We start from the raw sequence: 24,179 nt of genomic DNA, 5'->3' as shown, positions 1-24,179 counted from the left end.
TCTGACTCCTGTCCCTGCTCCAGCTCTGCTTTCAAACTTGTCCCTCGCCTTGTCATCGAGTAGCTACATGGGAGCTGTGTCTGGCTGTATGAACTCATCTTCCACCTTTGCTTATGATCTTCCTGCTGTCAGGACTGTTTCCTTTCCTACCTGGCAAACTTATTCATGCGCCTCCACCCACCTCAAATCGAGTCCTCCTGATGTTCCCTTCTTGATGCTCCCTGTTGACCCATTCCTATACCTGCATGTATACTGCGGGTTTATTTTACTCACCCCTGGATACCCAGATAGCGCCTGGCACATAGTAAGTATTTTGTTACTATTTGTTGAATGGAGTCATGTGTCTTCATTCCACAGAGGTGCACAATGACAGTGGGGACCCAGGCAGCTGTTTCTCACCTTTTCTCCTTCTTGATTCCTCCCCCTTAACTGATGATAGCTTGAAAACGTACTTCAGATTTACTGCTTGCCTTACTTCCTCAAAAGAATCATTTCCTACCCACTGTTTCTGAAATAATTTAATGGAATGATTTTCTACTTCTCTCTCCATCCCAGTATGAGAAGGACTATTTGAATAGTCCAAGTAGCCCCATAAACTGCTGTTTCCCAAGCAAGTGTGCATCCCATGACCAGAAGTCACAGCTGGTGACCACCAGGTGCTCTGGGGACAGCCGAGAAGGGACTGAAGCTAGAGAAGGCTGGCTGAACTGGATGACCTTGAAGGTTTTTTCTACTCTGACTCTAAGAAAAATAAATCAAGCCTCAAGATCACAACACTGGGACTTCTGAGATGCTGTCATCACAGCCCAAAGCCTGGAACAGTGCCCCGTTAAAGGGGGAATTTTCTGGAAACCCTGCTGATATTCTGTCTTAAACCATTTGGGCCCAGTGGATTTGCTCTCTGGCAAAGTCCAGAGAGCATTTCCAGAAGCATGTCCCTGATTTGCAGACCTTGTCTTGTACTGGGACTGGTGCAAATGAGAACCTGCTGAGCCTGTGCACACAGAAATATGAGAGGCAAATAGGGGCTTTGAGTGAGCACTCATGGCTCAGAGGTCCTGGTGTGGCAACTACCCCAGGAGCTCTTTAATATGGAGGTGTTAGAGTCTGTAAACAAGTCTGGATGGCGCCTGGCATTTTGCCAGAGGGAGTGGTTTGTGAAGTAAAGCCAGCGAGCCATTAAGTGTGGAGATTCCTTATTGGTTGACTGCTGTACCTAGTTTATGCTAATTAAGATAAGCTGTGTAAAATGTATAAATACCTCTGTTGTCCTACAATAAAGGGCTCCTACTCCTGCTGTATCAATCTACACAAGTTGTTCGTCACCCCCCCGGTTATTTTGCTGCAGCCGGACTGTGGCATGGAGGAATTTGTGTTTACCACTCTTTAAAATGAAAAAAAGCAGGGTACTGTGGTGCACACCTGTAAACCCAGTGGCTCCGGAGGCTGAAGCGGGAGAATCACGAGTTCAAAGCCAGCCTCAGCAAAAAAGCAAGGCACTAAACAACTCAGTGAGGCCCTGTCTCTAAATAAAATACAAAATAGGGCTGGGGATGTGGCTCAGTGGTTGAGCACCCCTGAGTTCAATCCCTGGCAACCTCCCAAAATAAGAAACAAAGAAAAGCAGTAATTATTCCCTAATTTTAGAAGTTAACCATTGAGTAGAAAAAGCAAACTTCAGCTTAGTTTCTCCTACGCTACACTCACAATTCAGATCACTTCTGCAATCCCAAAATGTGTGGCGACTTCTCCCCAGTAGTAATCAACAAGTAATTCTTCAGTGTCTTCTGATTTAATTCTGCTCTGACACCGTCTACCTGGAGACAGGATCAGATCTCACAGATCTAGGGCCCAGCTCCCAAGACTGGCTCCCAACTTCTGATGCCAGTCTCAAGTTCCAGGGTGTTTTGCCTGTGCTTCTGTCAGGCTGGCTGTAAATTAGGGTTCCCACAACCCCCTCCTTGGGTTCAATTAATTTTCTAAAGTTGCTCACAGAAGTCAGGGGGAACCCATTGTTAAGGTTTGGGTATGAGATGTCCCTCAAAAGTTCCCGCGTTAATGCAAGAGGTGGATTGATCAGATCATGAGAGCTTGTAACCGAATTCATGGATTAATTAATTTGATGGATCAATAGTTGGAAAAGACTTCTGTATGGGAGATCAGCAGGTGGGCCATGGCTGGAGGAGCTGGGTCACTGGGGGTGTGCCTTTGGGGTTTATATTTACCTGGCACCTTGCTTGCTCTCTCTCTCTGATTCCTGGCTGCCATGATGCGAGAGCGCTCCTCCACCATGCCCCTCTGCCACGGTGCTCTGGCTCACTCAGGCAAAGAGTAACGGAGCTGGCTGATCATGGACTGAACCGCTGAAACCATGAGCCCCAAATAAACTTTCCCTCCTCTAAGTTGTTCTTGTTAGGTTATTTTGGTCAGAGTGATGAAAAGGTGGCTGACACACACGTGTACTGGTTTATTATAAAGGACATTACAAAATTACAGATGAAGAGATGCACAGGGAAAGGCATAAGCAAAGGGCAGGATGGCTTCAAGTAACTACCACGTGTCCAGATAGCTGGAAGCTCTCTGAACACTGGCCTTCGGGGCTTTCATGGAAGTTTTGTTGTGTCGGCACTATTGAAGCTTGAACAGTCATGTAAAAGTGTGCTGGGCATGATCTGGTTATGGTCTGGTTTGGGAGTATAGTTCAGTGGTTAGAGCATGTGTTTAGAATGTGTGAAGCTCTAGGTTCAACCCCCAGCACAGAAAAAGAGAAAGAAAGAGAGAGTGAGAGAGAGAGAGAGAGAGAGAGAGAGAGAAAGTTATGATTTACACGTACTAGACTGGGAAACCCTGTGAGGCCCGTCTGTCCAGATTCGACTCAGCCTCCCTATGTAGCACTCTTTCTTGCTGGGTATGGAGCAGGACTCCTTCTGAGATATGGGGGTCTGATGATCTGACAAAGTAGGTCAGAGAATTTCTTTATGATCTGCTCCATGACAGAAAGTTGAGGGAATAATAGTTTCTACAGCTTCCCTTGGGGAAGAGAAATTTTAGTTTCTCTGGCCCACTTTGAAAATAGAGTTATGAGCCAGGAATTGTGGGTGAAAATATGAAAATATGTATCATCATAATATCACAATCGGAGACATCTAAAATCTCCACTAGGTGGTCCTAATCTGCACCAGATGGTCAGAGTTATCATTTGGAGCTCATCTCTTGCAAGGCAAGAGGAAAAGTAAAAAGCACTTTGAATTCTAGTTGCACGGTGACCATATCTGGGGAAGTAGACAATTTCTCTGGCTGCTTTTTTAAAAAGAGCTTTTAGCACACAGGCTGCTATCTGGACAGCAGCCTTTCTGGGACCTGTGGTCTGGAAGACAGAGAAAGGATGAGGCTGTCTAGAGAACCAGCTGTGCCAGACCCTGAAGACTGCAGAGGGTGGGTGGCTCATTTTTCCAGCTTTCCATGACAGGGACAGGGGAAAGGTGGGGTTCTTTTCCTGTGGGAGATCTTTACTCCAGGCTCTTTGAGCTGGGAACCTCTGCACCTGATTATTCTAATATATCTTTATACATATGCTGGGGCAGAATTTAGCTCCATGCATAGGTATAGCAGTCTCCAGAATAAGCCCAGCACAGATTGAACTCATGCTGAGCCACCTGGACATGCTGCTTTGCCTCTCCGCGCTTCCCTTTAGAATGATGCTAGAGATGCCCTCCAAGCCAGGCTGTGTGATGTATTAAAGTGAACAATACGTGGAAAGTTCTTAGCACAGTACACAGCTCAGACTAAGTGCCCAAACATTTTTGTTGAGAATTGATACTATGGTTACAAAGTGGCACTAAGTAGAGCCGGACATAGGGTGTTGGTAAGTTTTCCATGACCCCCGACCCCTTCACTGCACAGCAGTCTCTTTGAGGAAGGAAAAGTGAAAGACCCTGGATTGGATGGAGGACAGCCAACATCCTTCCCTATAAAACCCTTGCTCCACCCCTGCTCCAGGCCTTCTGGTTGAAATTTCTCTGGACCAAGCAAGGCATCAGCCAGCACGTGGCTTGCTGAGGGGCTGTGGCTGTGAGCAGGTCTTCAGGAAAGTCAGGGAGGAGGAGCTGGAGTGTGGCTGCAGCCTGGGGTCTGGAAGACAGGGAAAGAATGAGGCTGACTGAAGAACCAGCTGGGCCAGACCCTGAAGGCTGCAGAGGGTGAGTGGCTCATTTGTCCAGCTTTCCATGACAGGGGCAGGGAAAAGGTGGGGTTCTTTTCCTTGTGGGAAACCTAGAAAGGATGGCTGGTCTGCTTTGGGCAAAAGTTAGGAGATCTGAGTTCTGCTCTTACCTTGTCACTCCCTGTCCCAGTCTCCTCTCACCTCTTCCCAGAGTTATCTGTTCATTCACATTCTGCTGGCTGGACACACTGATCTCATCTCTGGGAAGTGAGAGGTGCAATCCAGCCCCTGCCTCCCTGGGCCAGCATTTACGCCCAGGCTGTGTTCCAGAGTTCTCGCAGCTCTGTGGAGTGACTCACTGAGGGGTCCTGAGAGGCCAAGTTCTGCTCGACTCTCAAGGCAGCACTTTTCCAATTATGGGCCTCGACTTCCCTGAATTGGTCACAAGCATCCAGAGTGCTGGTTAAATGTGCAGGTGCCCAGTTCACACTGGAGTTGGTGCGTCACACTGTTCATTTTCACAAGCTCCCCTGCTTCCAGCAGGCAGGTTGTGCAATGTGGGAGCCGCTGCTCTTCAGGAGGATGGTGTTTGGGGCTGTGGAGGGCTGTCTTGAAACTGCTGGAAGGTGACTGGATGTCAGAGGGAGATGTGATGGTCGTGGGACACATCACATGTGGGAAGTCATCACTTGTGAAACTCCAGGGCACAGGGGCACCTATGCTGACCTGGTGGCTACAGAAGTAGTGAGCTCCTATCAGGGAAAGTTTAGGCTGATTTTTTGCTCAGGAGGGGGAGCCGGTGGAGCTGGGGCTGACATTAGTGGTTCTCTGCGGCTGGCGTGGAACTATCTAGGAAGCTCAGAGAAGCCAAATCTTTAAAAATAGACTTATGTTGAGGCCCTGGGAGATGAGAAGCTCTGATTGGAAGTTCCCTTCTATTTTTACAAATTTGTTTCTGTGATGGCCCAACAGATTTAATAATAACAATACCTACTGCATTTGGGTACCCCAAAGCTTAAAGGGACAACGGGCTAGGGACCGATATGTGGAGGAATGAAGCGCCTGGCAATCTGGAGACCTGTGTTCCTGCCTTGGAGGATGCAGAAGCTTCCCTGTCTTTGTGGGAGGCTGGCGTGGACATTGACACAGCCCCTGCCACTTCTAGCTGCACTTTTCTGAAGTCCCCACCTCTCTTCCTGCTCCAGAGTGAGGTGGGCCCTAGGGGTTTTGAACTGGCCTTTGGAAGAGGCTGCCTGGAGAACCCTCTTCTTGGTGCACAGTCCCAGTGGCTCACTAGAACCATGTGTTTACAGATGAGGAGGCAGCAAGCACCTGGTTAGGTGGTCTGTACAGAGAACTTGAGGGGCCCAGAGCTTGGGACCTAGTCACAGCTCCACCCTGAATCACTTCAGGGTCCCTGGGAGGAAATCTCTCTGTGTCCATTCTGGGAAATAGGAATCTATACTAGACTTGCTGATTTGGAAGGTGGAGTTAGGCATACATTATTTATATACACCCACATACATGCATACACACACACAATAAAATATACATTTATTGTATATACACACAAATATACACATGCATATATAAACACACACATATATACACACACATAAACATACACAATAGACTAAAGCATATGTATGTGTGCACATATATATGCTTTAGTGTACTGTGTATGTATATGTGTGTATATACGTGTGTTTATATATAAACATATACTCATATACATACCACACATATATAACATATAATGCATTGTTTCAAATTTTTTTTGGTTGTCAATGGACATTTATTTTATTTATTTATAAGTGGTGCTGAGAATCAAACCCATTGCCTTACACATTCTAGGCAAGTGCTCTAACACTGAGCCACAATCCCAGCCCTCCAACACATGTTTATAAAGAGATCAAATCGAGAGAAACAGAAAAGTCAGATAACTTGCACAGTTGCCGAGCAAGCAAGGGTAGCTCACAAGCCCTCTCTGAAGGTTTGGGAGTTCTCTCTGAGGGTTAAACCAGCAGCTCTGGTGTTATCATTGGAATGCACCCTTCTAAGCCCCAGCACTCAGCACCTCTCAGGGTCTGCTGCTCAGGGGCTTGCCCTTCAGCTCCTGGGGGTTGGGCCTGACATGGACACCTGCTCTTGGAGGTGCCTGAGTGCTCAGGAGTAGGAATGTCAGGGAAAGAGTGGTAAACAGAAGATAGGGGCAGAGGAAGCCAAGAAGGAGTGAAGCCCCAGGATGCTGAGGGTCACACGGAATGGGTAGGCAGCAGGGCTCGAAGGCAGGCTGGGGACCCTGGCACCACTTGGCAGGCAGCAGAGGAAGCTGGTAAGGGTGGAGTGAGCTGGAGAGTGTCGCTCCATTGGGGATTACAATTATGCTGGGACACAAGCTAGGCAGAGGCTATTACTCTTCCCCTCCCCCTCCTAGCAATCCCCCCACCAGAACCCCACGGGACCTCTTGTATTGCCAAGAGCCCTGTGACTGTGTCACGGAAAGGGGTGTCCTAATTTCCTCACTAAACTCTGATCAGAGGGCATGAGGGGAGATGGTCAATGCTGTGTGGCTGCATAGACTGCACCCTGGGCCTGCAGTCCTGGCTGAGCCAGGCTCATTCTAGAAGTGTTGGAGCAGGACCAGAGGCTCTGGGGCATACCAGGATGAAAGAACAGACTTGAATTTGAGCTCTGTCTCTGTGTCTAACCTGCTGAATACATTTAACTAAGAAACTTAATTGCTCTGAGTCCATTTCCTCTCTGCAAAGTGCCATGGCCCACCAGAGATCCAATGAAGCAGGAGTGGTAGGAAGGATGGGAAAGCAGAGAAGAGCTGTGTGAAGGTGAGGTGGAAAAGCCATCATCATCTGGAGTGATCCCTATCATGGGGTCCGTCCCACGGGAGCCCTGTCTTTTCACAGCCTATAGAGATGCAAGCCTTGGCCAGCCCCCATAGTGGGGAGGCAGGGCTGGAGGCTTGGGGAGGAAAAGGCCTGGCTGCGGAGGTTCCGACCCGCAGTCAAAGCTGAACGTACTGCAGGCGAGGCCCAGAGCCTGAGTTAGAGCGCAGCAGAGGTCCTGGCACCACCATGAGGCCTCTGGAGCCCAGGGCCACCCCAAACCCATAAGGTTGTCTCCTTTGTCTCCCAGCACAAGTGCAGAGGAGGATGCCAAGTGGCTTCAGTGGGTGACACAGCAGTTCAAGAACATTGCCGGAAAAGACAGGGAGATCAACCTACAAGAATTCAAAAGAGCACTGAATGTGAAAGAGGCAAGTGACCACCCGAAGCAGGGGCCCTGCATTTATATTTTATAGAGGAAGAGCAGCTGGTTCTCAAGACAGAGGCCTTACAGGAGAGCCAGGGAGTTCCCCAGGGTTCCTTTGGACTTGAGGCCCCACAGCTAAGAAGGGCTGGCAAGGGGTTGCTGGTGCCCTCCCATCCCTCTGAGTAGCCATGGCCTTCTGGGGTTTTCCAACAACACAGGAGCTGGGTGCGGTGGTTCATGCCAATAATCTCAGTGACTCAGGACGCTGAGGCAGGAGGATCAGCAATTTAGTGAGACCCTGTCTCAAAATAAAAACAAAAAAGAATTGGGGATGTGCCCCAGGATTCAATCCCCAGTACAAAAAACAAAGAAATCAAAGGAGGAAGACGAAAAGAAATCCCACAAAGTAGGAAGTCAGCAGAAATATTGAGAGATAGTACAGCCTCTCAGTTCCCTCTAGCCTTGAGGGTAAAGCTGATGCTCTGACTTTAGCCTCTTTCCAGGGAAAAGTTTTTGAACCGCAGCAGGCCTCCCTGCCAAGAAAACAGTGCACTTATCAGCAGAAAAGAGAGCCAACTATCCTCTGAGCTGACATGGGATGGTGGCCGTGTCCTTGGCAGGGGTTGGCCAGTGAGCATTTGAGTGCCCCAGGTGGATCAGAAAGCACTGCTTGGAAAACTAAAGTCGCAAGTCCTAACACAGAAAACACAGGGAAGGAACAATTGGCCCACTCAGTCTAATGATTCAGTTCCTTCAAAACAGGAGGCTGTGAACACCTCAAGGTAAAGGTCACTCGTGGTGATAGAAAGATAAAGGCACTACCCTAGGAACCCAGGAGAAAAGGAAGGAAGCCCAGGCAGACAAGCTCCTCCCTCCCCCAGGGAGGCCTCTCAGGACTCCAAGCCCCACCCACCTTAATTCCTGGGTGTGTCTCCAGCATCTTCTGCCAGGCCTGGAAAGCAGGGGCTGCACAGTACGCGACTGTTGATAACTGAGTCAGCTCTTAAGAACAAGCCATAAGTGTAGGCTGCAGAGAGCCTGAAGAACCAGAAAAGCACAATGTCGATTGGGTCTACTGTATAAGTCCCTGTCATGTTCATTTACCCCTTGGACACCCAAAAGGGGAGGAGACAAATTCTGGAAGGAACCCGCCCTTTTCCCAGGTTGGGTAAGGGGCCACCCAGAGATCTAGACTGCAAGGACGACAGGGGCTCTGGCATGCAGGTCTGCAGCCACACGTGTCTCCCACCCTTCCCCCCCACAGTCCTTCTTTGCAGAGCGGTTCTTTACCCTGTTTGACTCGGACGGAAATGGCACCATCACCCTGGAGGAGCTGCAGGAGGCGCTCACCCTGCTCACCCGCGGCAACCCCATGGACAAACTCAAATTCCTCTTCCAGGTGTACGATGTGGATGGTGAGGGCTCTTCCTGGGCACGGGCTGGGTGGGGAGGACGGGGCCCTTGGAAGAAGCCAGCCGTCTCAATGCTAAGTTCCATGAGGCTCTACAGACCCAGCCTGGGCCTGAGCCTGGGTCCTCAGAAGAGGCTGGCTTCCTTGTCCCTCCTGAAGTCCCCCATCTCTGCCCCTCTGGGGCGGGAAACACATGCCTTTGATTCAACTTACCCAGAAGCTGGTGGTTTCCTTCTGTTCTTTTCTTTGGTTGAAAAAAGAAATCACTTTGTTGCTTTTTTCTTATCATCACAATGATAGAAGCTCACCATGAACATATCTGATAACTCAAAATGGTGTAAAGAAAGCTAACACTTCCCATAACATTTTACCAAACTTCTTTCTATGGTCACACACACCCCACACACCTTTTTAAAAAATGGGACCGTGCTAGTTTATTTTTCATTAAACAATATCAATATTTTTCATGTAAGAATACATTGCTTTACAACATCATTTTTATCATAGTGAAATATACATAACATAAAATTTACCATTATAACCATTTTAAGGGTGAAGTTCACTGGCATTAAGTGCATTCAGAACTTTCCATCTTCCCAAATTGAAACTCTGTACTGTTAAACACTAATTCCCCATTCCCCTGCCTGCCTCCTTCTACTTTCTGTCTCTGAGAATTTGACCAATCTAGATATCTCATATAAGTGGGATTATACAATATTTGTCCTTTTGTGTCTTGCTTGTTTCATTTAATATGATGTCTTCAAGTTTCACCAATGTTGTATTATGTGACAGGATTTCATTCCTTTTTAAGTCTGAATAATATTACACACACATACACACACACTAACACACAAACACAGATGTATGTTTATTTATACATCTGTCAACAGACCCTTATATTGTTTCTGTCATTTGGTAACTGTGAATAATGCTGCTATGGACATTAATATACAAATACGTTTGTGTCCCTCTTTTCAATTCTTTTGGGTACATACTCAGAAGTGGAATTGATAGATCACATCATAATCCTGTGTCTAATTTTTCAAGGAACTGCCTTGTTTTCTACAAAGGGTGCAGAGTTTTATGTTCCTTCAGCAATGGAAAATTGTTCTCCAAGTTCTCTACTTCCTTTCCAATACTGTTACTTGTTACTTGTGGGAACTCACAGGGGTTCTTGCACTGTTTTTGAGTGCGGCTTCATGGTTCCCACATATGCTGTGTAGCCTAGCTTAGTGGTTAAGGGCTCAGACTCTGAAGCTGGGCTACCTAGGTTCCAATATCAGTTTCATCTCTGAGTTTTAGCATGTTACTTATTGAGGTATTTTGTTTATCTCATTTTTTTAAACTATTAAATGGGGATAATGATAATGATAATAGTATATACCCAGGTTGAGAGGAGGAATAAATTAGTTAATTTATGTAAACTCAGAACAGTGTTTAAACACAGGATAATTAAAGGGATCAGCTATTAAACTGTTACTATCAGTTTAAGTTCTGTTTACTTAAACCCCTTTACCTAAATGGAGAATTACAGCCTACCACCCTTCCTCTTTGGCACTATAAACAAAATTTCAACGAACATCCTGATTTGTACATCTTTGGCGATTTATTCGATTATTTCCTTAGTATAAATTCCTAGGAAGGCTTATATTACGTGTTCAGGCAGGAGATTTCAAAATTATTTTTAAATATTAAGAACAACGAAAGATAAATACAGCGAGCTAGGAAGCCCAGCCCAGCAGCTTCCTGGTAGGGGCATGGCCTCCGCTCACCCCGCCCAGGCTCGACTGCTAGGGAGGGAGACCAATCTTCTCAGCACAGGGGACAGCCAAAGCCCCTTCTTCGGTCGCTGGCACCCCTGTAAATAAATAAGCTCCCTGCTCTGCAACATGAACCTTCCCCAGCTTACACATCTAAACTTTCGGGGCCAGAGCCAGCCACTAGCTTTTTCTGCAGAAGAGTGTGGACGCTGATTTATTCTGCTTTGATTTCTATGGCGGGTGGGCTGGGGGAGCAGTACTACCATTTGCTAATGTGAAGAATGAAAGGAGGAGCTGGAAGACAGGAGGGGCTCTGGTAGAGGCTGAGAGAAGAGTGTTCTATTAAGTGCCTCATCCCATTTTTGCCTTTAATAAGTGCAAAGGCCATGGTTTGGAGTCTCAGTTCAATGAGCAATGGGGAGCCATCAAAAAGTGTTGAGCAGGGGAATGACAGGACTGGATTTGCATTCCAAAAATTTAAATGTCAATTCCGACATGCTCAGGAAGCAGGCATGATCAACAGCCCATACAACTGGGGAGCAGGTTCCAGGAATGAGGTCTAGCTAGATGGGGTCAGGTGGGAATGGGAATTAGAGAAACCCCCAGAGTTGCTGACCATGCCTACTTCCTGAGCATCTTCCCCAGCCCCCTTCCCAGTCTCCCAGGGCCCCTCATCACTAGCTGTTCCTAAATACCAAATTTTGCTCACACCTGGGGGGTCATCAATGACCTGATAAGGAGGGGTCGGTCTGTAACTGGAGGAAGAAGAAATGTATACCTTGCCTTGGGGGACTGTTACAGGGACAAAGGAGGCAAGGCAACGAAGATAGCAGGAAACAGTTTTATTTGGCTGCAGCCAGGTTCAGAGGGCACAGCTTTTGCTGTAATCAATTAATCCCCTGAACCCCGAGTTCAGGGAGTTTCAGAGTTTTATACCCAGCATGTAAGAGGAGGGGCTCAGAAGTTCACAGTATACAGAAGTTCACATAAAAGCAGCTTTTTCTTTCACTGTTTTGGTCAAATTAACCCTTCAAGGACAACACCTGAGAAGGGGAGAGCTTCTTCTCCCCTTTCTATTCTCTCCCTGCCAGCTGTTACCATGGAGCCCAGTTGGTAACTTCTCTTAAAAATGTAGACATCTCTGTGAATCCCAGATCAAGGCCAGAGCCTTGTTTGCACATTTCTTCAAAGTACTATACTGGATATGTTTGTGAAAAACTAGTAAGGGGGTATCTGCCGCAGCCCGGCTGGCTGGGCAAAATAAGCGGAGGGTGACGAATAACTTGTGTACGTTGATACAGCAGGAGTAGGAGCCGTTTATTGCAGGACAGGAGCAGTATTTATACATTCCACACAGCTTATCTAATTAGCATAAACTAGATACATCAGTCAACCAATCAGGAATCTCTACACCTAATGGCTCGGTTTTGTTACTTCTCAAACCACTCCCTCTGACATTTTGCCAGGCACCATCCAGACTTGTTTACGAACTTTAACATTCCCCTGGCAAAATGCCAGGTGTTATTTTGACTTGTTTACAGACTCTAACAGGTATCCAGCACCTGGAGGGCTGGTATCTTCTTGGCTAGTGGCCAAGAAAACAGGGTTATACAAAAATAGGAAGTTTATCTACATTGAACTCTTCTGCAGAGACTCTTTTGCTGACAGTCCTAAAATCAGTCTGGGTGAAAATTTCTTTTCAGTGGAGAAAGGGGGTGCCACTTCAGGACAAAGGTGGGAGAAAGAAAGCTGGTGGTTTTGTGGTCAGAAAGTGGTATCTTAGACTCTACATTGTAATGTGATTGTGGGCTTTGACTTGGGCCCAAATAATGATCACAATACCAATAAGAATTTCCATGTAAACTGAGCGACCAAGCATGGTGGCACACTCCTATAATCCCAGCAGATTGGGAGGCTGAATTCAAAGCCGGTCTCAGCAAAAGTGAGGTGAGACCATGTCTCTAAATTACAAAATAGGGTTTGAAATGTGGCTCAGGGGTCAAATGCCCCTGGGTTCAATCCCCGGTAACCCCTCCCCTCTGCAAAAAAAAAAATTCCCATGTATATGCAATTTCTTTCAGACACTGTATTAGATGTTTCACAATTGTCCATTATCCTTGAACCAAATCTGGAGGGAGAAATTATTATCCCCATTTGATAGATGGGCAAAGAGAGAGTCTATACTCTAAAGACTTAGAGCCACCATAACACAGCAAGGGGCAGAAGCAGGATGCTACCGTGGCTGTGTCTACATCTAAAGCAGTGCAAGCAAACATTCATCCCAGTCCTGTCCTGCTGCTTAGGAAGAACGAACATTTTAAAAAAATGGAACATAATTAGAGAAAAAAATGTTCCAAATCTTATTTTAGGTGTTTTGACTTCTTTTACCCATTACTATTTATTTATTTAAAGTATTGGGGATTGAACCCAGGGCACTCTACCACTGAGCTATATCCCCAGCCCTTTTACTTTTTATTTGGAGACAGTATCTCACTAAATTGATCAGGCTTTGATCTTTCGAACTTCCTACCTCAGTTTCTAAAGTAACTGGAATTACAGGTGTGTGCCAGTGCACTGGGCTGTCCATCACACTTTTAGCCACCCCTGTCTACATAAGGCCACATGGCTGGGCTGGAGTGCCCAGCTGTGGCCTCTCCGCGACAACATGATAAACATTCTGCTGTAAGTTGGCGAGCAACAGGGCCCTTCTCCTCAACACCACCCCATATTCGGTTGGCCTCATGGATAATGAAGTCTGAGTGCACAGCTACTTATAGATTAAGCAAGTACTTTTTCTAGGCAGATCATCTTGGAAGTTGAAGGATACTTAGCGAGGATACCACTGATTCTGGAGAAAGCCATCCACTGAGGTCAAAGATTCTCCAGACTTGAGGAGGCCCTCATTTCTGTTGAGCTAGGCAGTAGGGAGCCATGGAAGGTTTCTGAGCTGCACGGAGGTGACATTTGGTCCTTTGCTTTGTCTTTGCGCCTAAAGGGAAATGGTTGGCAGAAAACTGAAGGTGGGTGACGAGAAAACATCCCTTACCCAATACAATGTGAGTGCAGGGCATCTGCAGGGCTTCTGCAGGGCTGCCACAGCTCCGCCCTCTCCCCCCTCTCTCCGTCCTCACCCGGGACAGGCAGCGGCTCCATCGACCCCGACGAGCTGCGCACTGTGCTACGGTCGTGCCTGCGCGAGAGCGCCATCTCGCTGCCGGAGGAGAAGCTGGACCAGCTGACTCTGGCGCTCTTCCAGTCGGCGGACAAGGACGGCAGCGGTGCCATCACCTTCGACGAACTCCGTGACGAGCTGCAGCAGTTCCCCGGCGTCATGGAGAACCTGACCATCAGGTACGCTGCGGGGCTCGGGCGCTGCCCGAGTCGGGGCTAGACCCAGGTCCCGAGCGGGGCGGGCGCCTTCCCAGCGTAGTCCCCATGTGTCCTTTTTCCAGGGAATAAAGATCTGGCCCGAGAGCAGCTATTGTTTTGCCTCCATTTTTTCTGCACGGTCTGTTCAGAATCAATTCACAGTATTAAGCACCTACTACGTGCAGGGGGCACTTTCACATGCAATAATGCATTTTATAACAATGCCTATTTTTTCAAAGGAATTGAAATTACTTCTGAATAACTTGCCTAGGATCACACAAATAATTAGCAACAAATATTGGCTGAACAGCCACCACACATCAAGCATTCAAAATAAGGGCAGTGCTTGGCAGGGACTGAGTTCTCAACTCTGCTGGGAGACATTTTGGAGACATGCAATTCATATCAATATACAAATAAAGTAGAAAAGTACACAATTAGTAAATCCTGTGGAGAAAATAAGAGTGGAGTCTGACCGCAGACCCAAGTTTGTCTGAAAAGTGCCAATCTTGCAATCCATTCTTTTTGTGTCTTAACTTTCTTATGGGTTACTTACCAAAGTGTATCTCAGATTCTTCTCTCCTTTTTGGTTGCCATTTTTTTTAATGGGAGAAGTAAATAGAGATAATAATAATAATAAAAAATAGCTGTGGTTGTGACATCCAACACACCAGAGTTCCATTCCATTTCCACCTAACTGTGTGACAGTGACCAAGTCTCGACCTCTCTGTTTCCTAGCGTGGAAGGAAGCTGGCTTACTTGCACAGCTCCAAAGAGTTGGTGGGCCACAGCAGGTGGGGGTCTCTAGGTGACCCTCACAGCCCACACAGATTCTTCCCCTCTCCTGCCCCACTGCATCCCTCTGAGCAGAGTCCCCTGTCTTGCAGTGCTGCCTGCTGGCTCACACCACCTGCCAACCGTCGTCCTCTGCACAGGCCACGCCCACTGACAGCTGCCTACTGGCACAACCACCGCAACCAGCTGCTCTGCCTAGCCACCTACACTGGCCTCCAAGTGCTGCTCTTTGTGCTGGCGGCCAATGCACACCGGGCCCTTGGTGCCAGCATCATGGTGGCCAAAGGCTGTGGCCAGTGCCTCAACTTCAACTGCAGCTTCATTGCGGTAGGGCTACACTGGCATGTTGCAGGGAAGCAGGTCGGGGGAGAATGTGGGTTCTCACATACAGACACCTAGAAATAGCAGGGCAGGATGGCATCTTAGAAATCACCTGGGCCAGCACCCAGAGATGGAAGCTGAGGCCCAGAGAGGGACAGTGACTTGTCCACAGTTGCACAGCCAGTAAGGAATAACATAACTGGCAATTTAGTGCACTTCCTATGTATCAGGCATGGTGATGAATACATTTCATTTGGTCCTCACAACAACCCTATGGTAAAGCCTCTGCTGGGCTCCATTCAGAGAGAAAAAAACTTCAGGTCACCTCTAATTTAAGTCCCAATGTGATCCTCTGCACCATGGAATTGGTCTCCAAGCATTTTGTATCTCACATGCCTGCAATTAAAACAAAACTAACAAAAACCCCTCATATGCTTTACTATATGCATGAACTAGTCTCTTAGCTAATACAGCTATGGCACAATATCATTGTAAAGCCAGACTTTCCCTCCACCATCAGGGATGCACATCTCTATTCTAAACATGCTTCCTGGAATTATCAGCTTCTTGCCAGAGTGGGCTTTGTTTCAACCCCATAACCAGTTGACAGACTTCATGCCAGGAATGTGCGGCACATGGCTCATTCTCTTGATCTCTCACTCTTGCTTTGTTAATGCTACTTCCACTCTGCAGCTTCCCAGCAGTGAATCCTCTTAAGCTGCCTGCCCTTGGTGGGGGGCGTAGTTAGCTTCATTTAGTTAAAGCAGACACTGTAGTCTGTGGGTCCACATATCTAGGCACACATAAATCCACCAATCGCAATGATCAAGTGAGGAGCCTGCGCCAACTGCCCTGCATTTTGGAAAGTGGGATCTTCCCCCAGGACACCTTGAGAACTGCACGTGCCAAGTGTCCATCTGACATCTGCACTAAAGAGGCACCTTGTCAATGCAGATGTTCAACGTTAATGAAAGTTTCTACGTTTCTCATTTTGTTTCGATAGAAAACAACACAATCAGACACTCTAGCGTTTTCTTCTCACCCTAATTCTGAAGACTCTCCTTTAGAGACCCCAGCTGTGGACCTCAGAGAGCACCAAAGGCTGGGGAGCAGCGGGGGTCTGTTCAGGAAGTCCAGGCAGCTCAGGGGGACGTAGGCACACCCTGCTGAGGAAAGGACAAGTGGGAGCTGCTGGGCAGGGCTCTTGCCACTCTACCCGCAGGTGCTGATGCTCAGGCTCTGCCTCACGTGGCTACGGGCCACGTGGCTGACTCAGGTCCTGCCCCTGGACTACGTTATCCAGTTCCACCAGCTCATGGGTTACATGGTGGTGGGACTGTCCTTTGTGCACACTGTGGCCCACGTTGTAAACTTTGGTAAGTGGTCTAGGGGAGGGCTGGGGGGAACCTGGGCCTCACAAACCCCTGGATTACACAGCTCCAGCTCTGAACATGGGTGCAGCCCCTGGGTGTCCTGCCTGCCTGCAGAGGGGAAGCAGAGGGGCCCAGGGTGGGCCAGCACTCTGAGCCAAAGTCCCTGCCTGGGCCAGTATTTGATGCAGAGGGTCCCAGAGGCAAGGCAGGTGCAAGAGTGGTCTTGTGCTTGTCTGCAGCGCTCCTGGCTCAGTCCGGGGCCAGCCCCTTCCAGTTCTGGGAACTGCTGCTCACCACGCGGCCTGGCATCGGCTGGGTGCATGGCTCAGCCTCCCCAACGGGCGTTGCACTGCTGCTGCTGCTGCTGCTCATGGTCATCTGCTCCAGCCCCTGCGTCCGCAGGAGCGGCCATTTCCAGGTGCCCCAGCCCTGACCCCTTTGCCTCTCCCCAAGCTGGGTTCCCACTTTCCTTTTTTTTTTTTTAAATTGAATTGATTTTATTTTTTAAATACATGACAGCGGAATGCATTACACTTCTTATTACACATATAGAGCACAATTTTTCATATCTTTGTATATAACCCACTTTCCTTTTTTGCTGTGTCCCCTCTGACTTGCTGCAGAGCTCAGGAAGCCCCAGGCTGGTCTGCATGCTATTTGTGTGCCATCTGGGCTCTGCCGTCGGGCCCAGTTCACATGTGCCAGCTGAAGACGGCAGATTCTGCCTTTCTGTGACCTTACCCCTTTGCCCCAGTTGGTATAAGTCAGGCTCAGAGGGCACAGGGGGAAAGAAACTCAGGCTTGCCAGGGTCCAAATCCCCACTCCACCACTTTCTGCTCACTCAGCCTCTCTGAGCCTCAGTTTCCTCATCAATAAAATGAAGGTCTAATCCTTTACCTTTGACATTATTTTAGGAAGTTCGTGAGGTAGTATATGCGAAGCTTCTGGTCCTATACCTGGCACACAGTGCTCTGAAAATGTCCGTTCCTTCTTCACTTCCTGCCTCCAGTCTGCTCAGGATTTAGAAGGTCGTGGCCAGCTTGGTTTGGAGACCGTAACTGTGTCCTGGATTGAACTGGCCACATCAGGAACAGAAGCCATGGATCCCTGCTGTGGCAGCAACAGGCTTTGAAGCAGGAGCCCACCTCCTCTTTTGACAGATGAGGACTCTGATTCTCAGAAAAGTCAGGAACTCTCCCAAGTCCCCTAGCTGGTGGTAGAGCAGGCACTAAACTGTCTTCCTTCTTTTCCCCTCCCAGGAAACCACTGCTGTCTTTCCCCTCTCCCTGAGTAGGGGCCAGTGGACAGGGACATTGGTGTCCATGATCCCTTTGTAGGCACTCTGCTTTGCCCAGAACATTGCCAGGCACATTCAGATGTTTGCCTCTGTATCAGAATCTTCCCTTCCAGACTCCCTCCTTCAAGCCCCAGAACAAAGAACCAATGCGCCTCAGTTACTTCAGCCTCTTACCTATCCCCATCCCGAGAGAAAGTCAAGGCTCTGGGCTTTGAGGATGGCCCTGAGCCCTGGCTCTGTGCCACCCCCAGGCCTCAAGCTTGGCAGTGACCACCTCATACCCCCACAGGTGTTCTACTGGACCCACCTGTCCTACCTGCCCCTGTGGATCCTTCTCATCCTGCATGGGCCTAACTTCTGGAAGTGGCTTCTGGTCCCCGGCATCTTGTTCCTCCTAGAGAAGGCCATGGGGCTGATCAAGTCCCGCATGGCACCCCTGAGTATTGTGGAAGTCAACCTCCTCCCCTCCAAGGTGCAAGGGGGGTTTTTTCCTCTAACCCTGAGTGGCGGGTGATAGGGCAGAGCGCTGGGCACCTTGTTAGACCCCAAAGAAATACACATTGGTATAACTGCAGCCCAGGGTAGTGGAGGAAACCCACACCACGCGAGACCCCGCCCAGCCTTTCAGGTATGACCCTTTAGGAAGAGGAGTGATGGGACAGACAGCAAAAGGCCAGGACAAGGGAGAAAATCCCAATTCAGCTCCGTAAGAGTATATTAAGTGACTGCAAGGTTGCAGGCCTGTGATAAGTCACACAGACACCGCCTGCTCTCTAAGGAGTCAACCCTTGACATAGAGCAGAGCTGTATTGGAGAGAGAAGCAGAGTATAAGGAAGTACTAAATCCCTGTCTTTGGGAGGTCAGAGAAGCCTTCAATCAATGAATCAATCAATAAAGGAGGTGATGCCACCTCAGTGTTTTGAGGGTTGGATAAGAATTTTCTAGCTATGAAAGTTGGGAAAGGGTATTGGTAAGAGAAAGAATAGCTCAGAAAAGGCCCCGGGGCAGTGAAGGGGCACTCTGTACTTGGGGGACCTCGAGGAATTTGACATGGCTGGAACCAAGGGAGAAGCTGGAGAGGTGGGCAGGGTGTGGCCATGAAAGACCTCTGAGGCTTGGATCCTGCCCTGCAGGCCGCTAGAACCCCTGCACTTGTAGGAGGAGATGGAGGTGAAGTGGGGCAAACATGGACAATTCGTACTCTAGCTAGGTTTCTTTATTTGCTCTGTGGAAAGTGTCTCGGAGAAGAGCCATTGGGAAGCGCTAGCAAATACGAAGCCCATAGCTTGTGAGGCCTTGACCCTGAGGCAGTAGCCATGGGATGGCAGGGCACCTACCACAGAAAACTCAAGAGTAGCGCTGCATTTTGGGGTGAGTGAGGAAGGAGCCAAGGCCGCCTCCCAGGTGTCAGAGTGGCACCATTGACAGAGAAAAAAAGAGGCAGTGCTGGGCGGGTCAGCTCTGGACAGCTGCAGTTTGAGGACTCAGGATGCGGAATGATGAAGCGCCCTGTGTGACCAGGCACTGGAGACAGACAGCCTCTGGTGGAGTTATATCCCACTGCCCCCTGCCTGGTGGCCTTGGGCAAGTTATTTAAACTCTCGGAGCCTCAGCTTCTTGTCCCTAAAGTGGGAAAGACCAGTATTTATATCAGAAGATTGCTGTGGGGCCTCGCACTCTTGCTCACTGTGCTCCTCACAGCTCTGGTACATAGTAAGTGCCCAATAAACTAGAGCTAGTGTCCAGGAGGATGCTGTCGCTCAAGGAGAGAAGCCCATTGCAGTGGGATGCCAGCCAGGTGCTAACAGGAAGTGCTATGGAAGTCTCAAGCCCAGGAGGGAGAAGTGGGGTTAAAAACCCTTTAGCGCAGCGCCACTGTCCTTCCCCTAAGTCTCACCCATCCCTAGGCCAGCAGGCTGGCTTCAAGGTGAGTCCCACTTAAAGGCAGAGACAGTGTCACCATTGAAGGAAGGGGTGGCCCAGGCTCTACCCTCTCGCTCTGATGCCCCTGGCAGCTCCAGGTTAGAGAGGATGACCTGGCCTCCTTCTTCTTTCTCAGGTCACTCATCTCATCATCCAGCGGCCCCCTCTCTTCCACTATAGGCCTGGGGACTACTTGTACTTGAACATCCCCACCATCGCTCGCTATGAGTGGCACCCCTTCACCATCAGCAGTGCTCCTGAGCAGAAAGGTACGGCAGCGCCCACCACTCACCACACATGCCCAGTGCCTGCCGTGGGCCTGCTGCAGCCTGGGGGCTCGGAACATGGTGCTGACCCACGTTGAGACAGAAAGTTGTCCTGAAAATTGTCCTCAGCTCCCTCGGAAATGGGGAAGACATGAAAACTGCCCGAGTGGGGTGGCAAGGGTTATAGCAGCTGCCCCAGAAGGTTCTGCAGGGGCCAGCTTGGTGGGATAAGTGGGGAGGCTTCTCAGACTTAAAAGATTAATAGGAGTTTAGTAGATAGGAGAGGAGGTGTGGGAAGAGGCAGAGGGGCCAGCACAAGCAAAAAGAGGAAGACCAGGGAACATGGGCCCTGTGATGGGCAGGGAGTAGGGAGGTGATAACCCGGTTATCGGTGAGTCCTGCTCCCCCACATGTTGAAGTACTACATTAGAGAAGCACGCCGAGGCCAGCACATAAAGCAGGGCTTATTTTTAAAGGGGTAACATAGACTTCTCCCGGGAGGGAGAAGGGGACCACAGCTGGTATCCTGGCATCCCAAGAAGCGAGGTGTTCTGCCCTGTTTATGTCCCAGGCTTCCTTTGCTCTCCTGCCCTCTTCCCCTTATCTTTCTCCTTCCTGCCTACTGTGGCCAGGCCCTGGAATGCTGGTGGGCTGGCCAAAAGGTGGGAAACAGGTGGGCTGAGCGGGGAAGGCAGGACGGAGCAGCCCAGGACACATTAATTAACCACCTTAAGCTCCCTGTAGGAGGGGCAATTCCTGGGACAGGTTACCCTGGCAACAGGCTGGAGCAGGGGCAGGTTTTGATAAGGGTGGAGGAAGGGCTCTGAAGGAATTAACGTTTCAATCCCTCAGGGGACAGTCTCCAACTTGCCAGACTCACTCAAAATTGGCCTCCTTGATCAGACCTGACTCGATTTATCTATCTATACTGACTGCCTGTTTAATTCTGGCTTCAGAAGGAGGGATGGGTGGGGAGAGAAAGAGAGGCAATGTGGCCCGCAAAGCAAATTAGAGCCAAGATGGGACCAAGGAAAATGTTGAATGCAGAGTTGGAATTGGGATAGATGATTCAGGCAGTTGAGAGCCGTAGATGGTTCTTAAGCATGGGAATAGCTGGCTCAGAGGAGAACGAGGCATTTTCAAGGGGGGTGGGTTTCCACACTCCCACCTGGACATGAGCATTATAGAGACCTAAGGCAGCTGAAGCCCTTGCATTCTTCTTCCCTAACCCTGAACTTCCATTTCTTTCTGGGTCCCCAGCACCCATAGGACTGCTCAGTTGTCCTCCTTTTACCCAACTGTCCTCTGTCTCGCACCCATGCACATGCTTCCTTCAGGTCCTAGGCTGTTCTTGGGGCCAGCCCCTGACCCCTTCTCTCCTGGCCAGCCAGCAATTAGCCTTCCCACCACAGGTGGTTCCTCCAGCAGGCAAGGGTAGCTTGCACGGCTCCTCCTGCCAGGGAAGATCTTGGGTGACTCGTCACAGCAGAGCCTTGCTTGGCTAAATGAGGGGTAAAGGGCACCAGGGCTTCTCTCACTCACACCACTAGAAGCTTGAGCTCCTAATGCCTCCCAGGATGCCTCCCACCCCCGCCAGCAGAGCCTCTGGCCCAGTTGCTACAGCTCAGGTGCAGACCCAAGGCCAGGGTTCCCCACGTAGAGCTGCACAGTCTCCACCCTGGAATCACCTGGGTTGTGACTATGGGACAAAGGCAGGCTCGGGGTTGGAGAGGACATGCCATTTTCTTCCCATATTTCTCTTTTTCTGCTTTGTTAAAAATAAATGTGTATACTCTCAGAAAATTCAGACAATAGAGAAATATGTAGAGAGGAAAATTAAAATCCCTCAACTAATTTTTTCCAAAGAAAAATTAGTGCCAGTCCTTTGGTGAACAGGCTTCCAGATCTCTCTATTCCCACACAGATAATCAGATTCAAGACTGTTTTGCGTACCTAGGGTCACACACCCATGGCTTTGCAGCCCATTTTCACTCAGTGGGCAGGATGTCCTGAAGGTCTTTGCATGTTGGGGAATGTAGAGCTTTTCCCTCTTGTGGCCACATGGTATTCTGGGGTTGGATACCAAGATGTTTATCTTATGAACATGTCAAGTATTTGACCAGTTCTTTTTTTAAAATTTTTTAGGTGTTAATGAACCTTTATTTTATTCATTTATTTATATGTTTTGCTGAGAATTGAACCCAGTGCCTCACACATACCAGGCAAGTGCTCTACCACCAAGCCACAACCCAGTCCTTTGACCAGTTTTTTTTTATTGCTTTTTTTTTAAAAAAAATACATGACAGCAGAATGCATCACAATTCTTATTACACATATAGAACACAATTTTTCATATCTCTGTATATAAGGTATGTTCACACCAATTCGTGTCTTCATACATGTACTTTGGATAATGATGTCCATCACATTCCACCATCATTGCTAACCCCCTCCCACTTCCCTTCCCCTCCCACCCCTCTGCCCTATCTAGAGTTTGTCTATTCCTCTCATGCTCCCTCTCCCTACCCCACTATGAGTCAGTCACCTTATATCAGAGAAAACATTCGCCATTTTTTTTAATTGGCTAACTTCACTTAGCATTATCTTCTCCAACTGCATTCAAATGCCATGATTTTATTCTCTTTTATTGCTGAATAATATTCCATTGTGTACTTATGCCACATTTTTTAATCCATTTTTTAAAGAGAGAGAGAGAGAATTTTTTAATATTTATTTTTTACTTTTTGGTGGACACAACATCTTTATTTTATTTTTTATGTGGTGCTGAGGATCGAACCCAGCGTGCGCGCATGTCAGGTGAGCGCGCTACTGCTTGAGCCACATCCCCAGCCCCAAATCCATTTTTTAAATCCCACATGATGAGGATTAGAGCTTACTTTTTCTTCTATTAGACAGAGTCTCTGATTTAATTCCTAGATCCTTGATCCTCTTTGAGTTGAGTTTTATGCATGCTGAGAGATAGGGGTTTAATTTCATCTACTGAAGGGCATCTAGGTTGGTTCCACAGTTTAGCTATTGTGAATTGTGCTGCTGTTAACATTGATGTGGCCGTGTCCCTGTAGTATGCTGTTTTTAAATCCTTTGGGTATAGACTGAGGAGAGGATAGCTGGGTCAAATGGTGGTTCTATTCCAAGTTTTCCAAGGAATCTCCATACGGCTTTCCATATTGGCTGCACCAATTTGCAGTCCTGCCAGCAATGTATGAGTGTACCTTTTTCCCCACATCCTTGCCAACACTTATGGTTGTTTGTCTTCATAATAGCTGCCATTCTGACTGGAGTGAGATGGCATCTTAGAGTAGTTTTGATTTGCATTTCTCTAATTGCTAGAGATGATGAACATTTTTTTTTCTTATATTTGTTGATTGACTGAATATCCTCTTCTGAGAAGTGTCTGTTCAGGTCCTTGGCCCATTTACTGATTGGGTTATTTGGTTTTTTTGGTGTTTAGCTTTTTGAGCTCTTTATATACCCTAGAGATTAGAGCTCTATCTGATGTGTGAGGGGTAAAAATTTACTCCCAAGATGTAGGCTCTCTATTCACCTCATAGATTGTTTCTTTTGCTGAGAAGAAACTTTTTAGTTTGAGTCCATCCCATTCATTGATTCTTGGTTTTAATTCTTGTGCTATAGGAGTCTTATCAAGGAGGTTGGAGCCTAATCCCACATGATGAAGATTAGAACCTACTTTTTCTTCTATTAGACGCAGAGTCTCTGGTTTAATTCCTAGGTCCTTGATCCACTTTGAGTTGAGTTTTGTGCATGGTGAGAGATAGGGGTTTAATATCATTTTGTTGCATATGGATTTCCAGTTTTCCCAGCACCATTTGTTGAAGAGGCTATCTTTTCTCCAATTCATGTTTTTGGTGCCTTTGTATGATATAAGATAATTGTAATTTTTTGGGTTAATCTCTGTTCTGTACTATTGGTCTACCAGTCTGTTTTGGTGCCAATACCATGCTGTTTTTGGTACTATTGCTCTGTAGTATAGTTTAAAGTCTGGTATAGTGATGCCACCTGCTTCACTCTTCGCTAAGGATTGTTTTAGCTATTCTGGTTCTCTTATTTTCCCAGATGAATATCATGACTGCTTTTTCTATTTATATGAGGAATGCCATTGGGATTTTGAATGGAATTGCATTAAATATGTATAGTGCTTTTGGTAATATGGTCATTTTAATAATATTAATTCTGCATATCCAAGAGCAA

At 48.0% G+C, this 24,179-nt stretch overlaps 1 protein-coding gene across 1 annotated transcript in view; it reads left to right on the top strand.

Moving 5' to 3' along the window:
- Positions 1-4,013: 4,013 nt before the first annotated feature.
- Nox5 (NADPH oxidase 5) overlaps positions 4,014-24,179 on the top strand; it is a 63,618-nt gene continuing 43,452 nt past the window's right edge. Inside the window, exons 1-9 of the mRNA XM_048793026.1 lie at positions 4,014-4,199; positions 7,316-7,436; positions 8,697-8,847; positions 13,744-13,954; positions 14,860-15,094; positions 16,311-16,464; positions 16,701-16,879; positions 18,049-18,231; positions 19,820-19,952. Coding sequence (XP_048648983.1) covers positions 4,150-4,199; positions 7,316-7,436; positions 8,697-8,847; positions 13,744-13,954; positions 14,860-15,094; positions 16,311-16,464; positions 16,701-16,879; positions 18,049-18,231; positions 19,820-19,952 — 1,417 coding nt within the window. The 5' untranslated portion in view covers positions 4,014-4,149. The remainder of the gene's footprint in view (positions 4,200-7,315; positions 7,437-8,696; positions 8,848-13,743; positions 13,955-14,859; positions 15,095-16,310; positions 16,465-16,700; positions 16,880-18,048; positions 18,232-19,819; positions 19,953-24,179) is intronic.

Source organism: Marmota marmota, unplaced genomic scaffold, assembly GCF_001458135.2.
Source record: "Marmota marmota marmota unplaced genomic scaffold, marMar, whole genome shotgun sequence".
Lineage (NCBI taxonomy): Eukaryota > Metazoa > Chordata > Mammalia > Rodentia > Sciuridae > Marmota > Marmota marmota.
The sequence above is the reverse complement of the archived record's forward strand: the minus strand, read 5'-3'. Positions and strand labels throughout refer to the sequence as shown.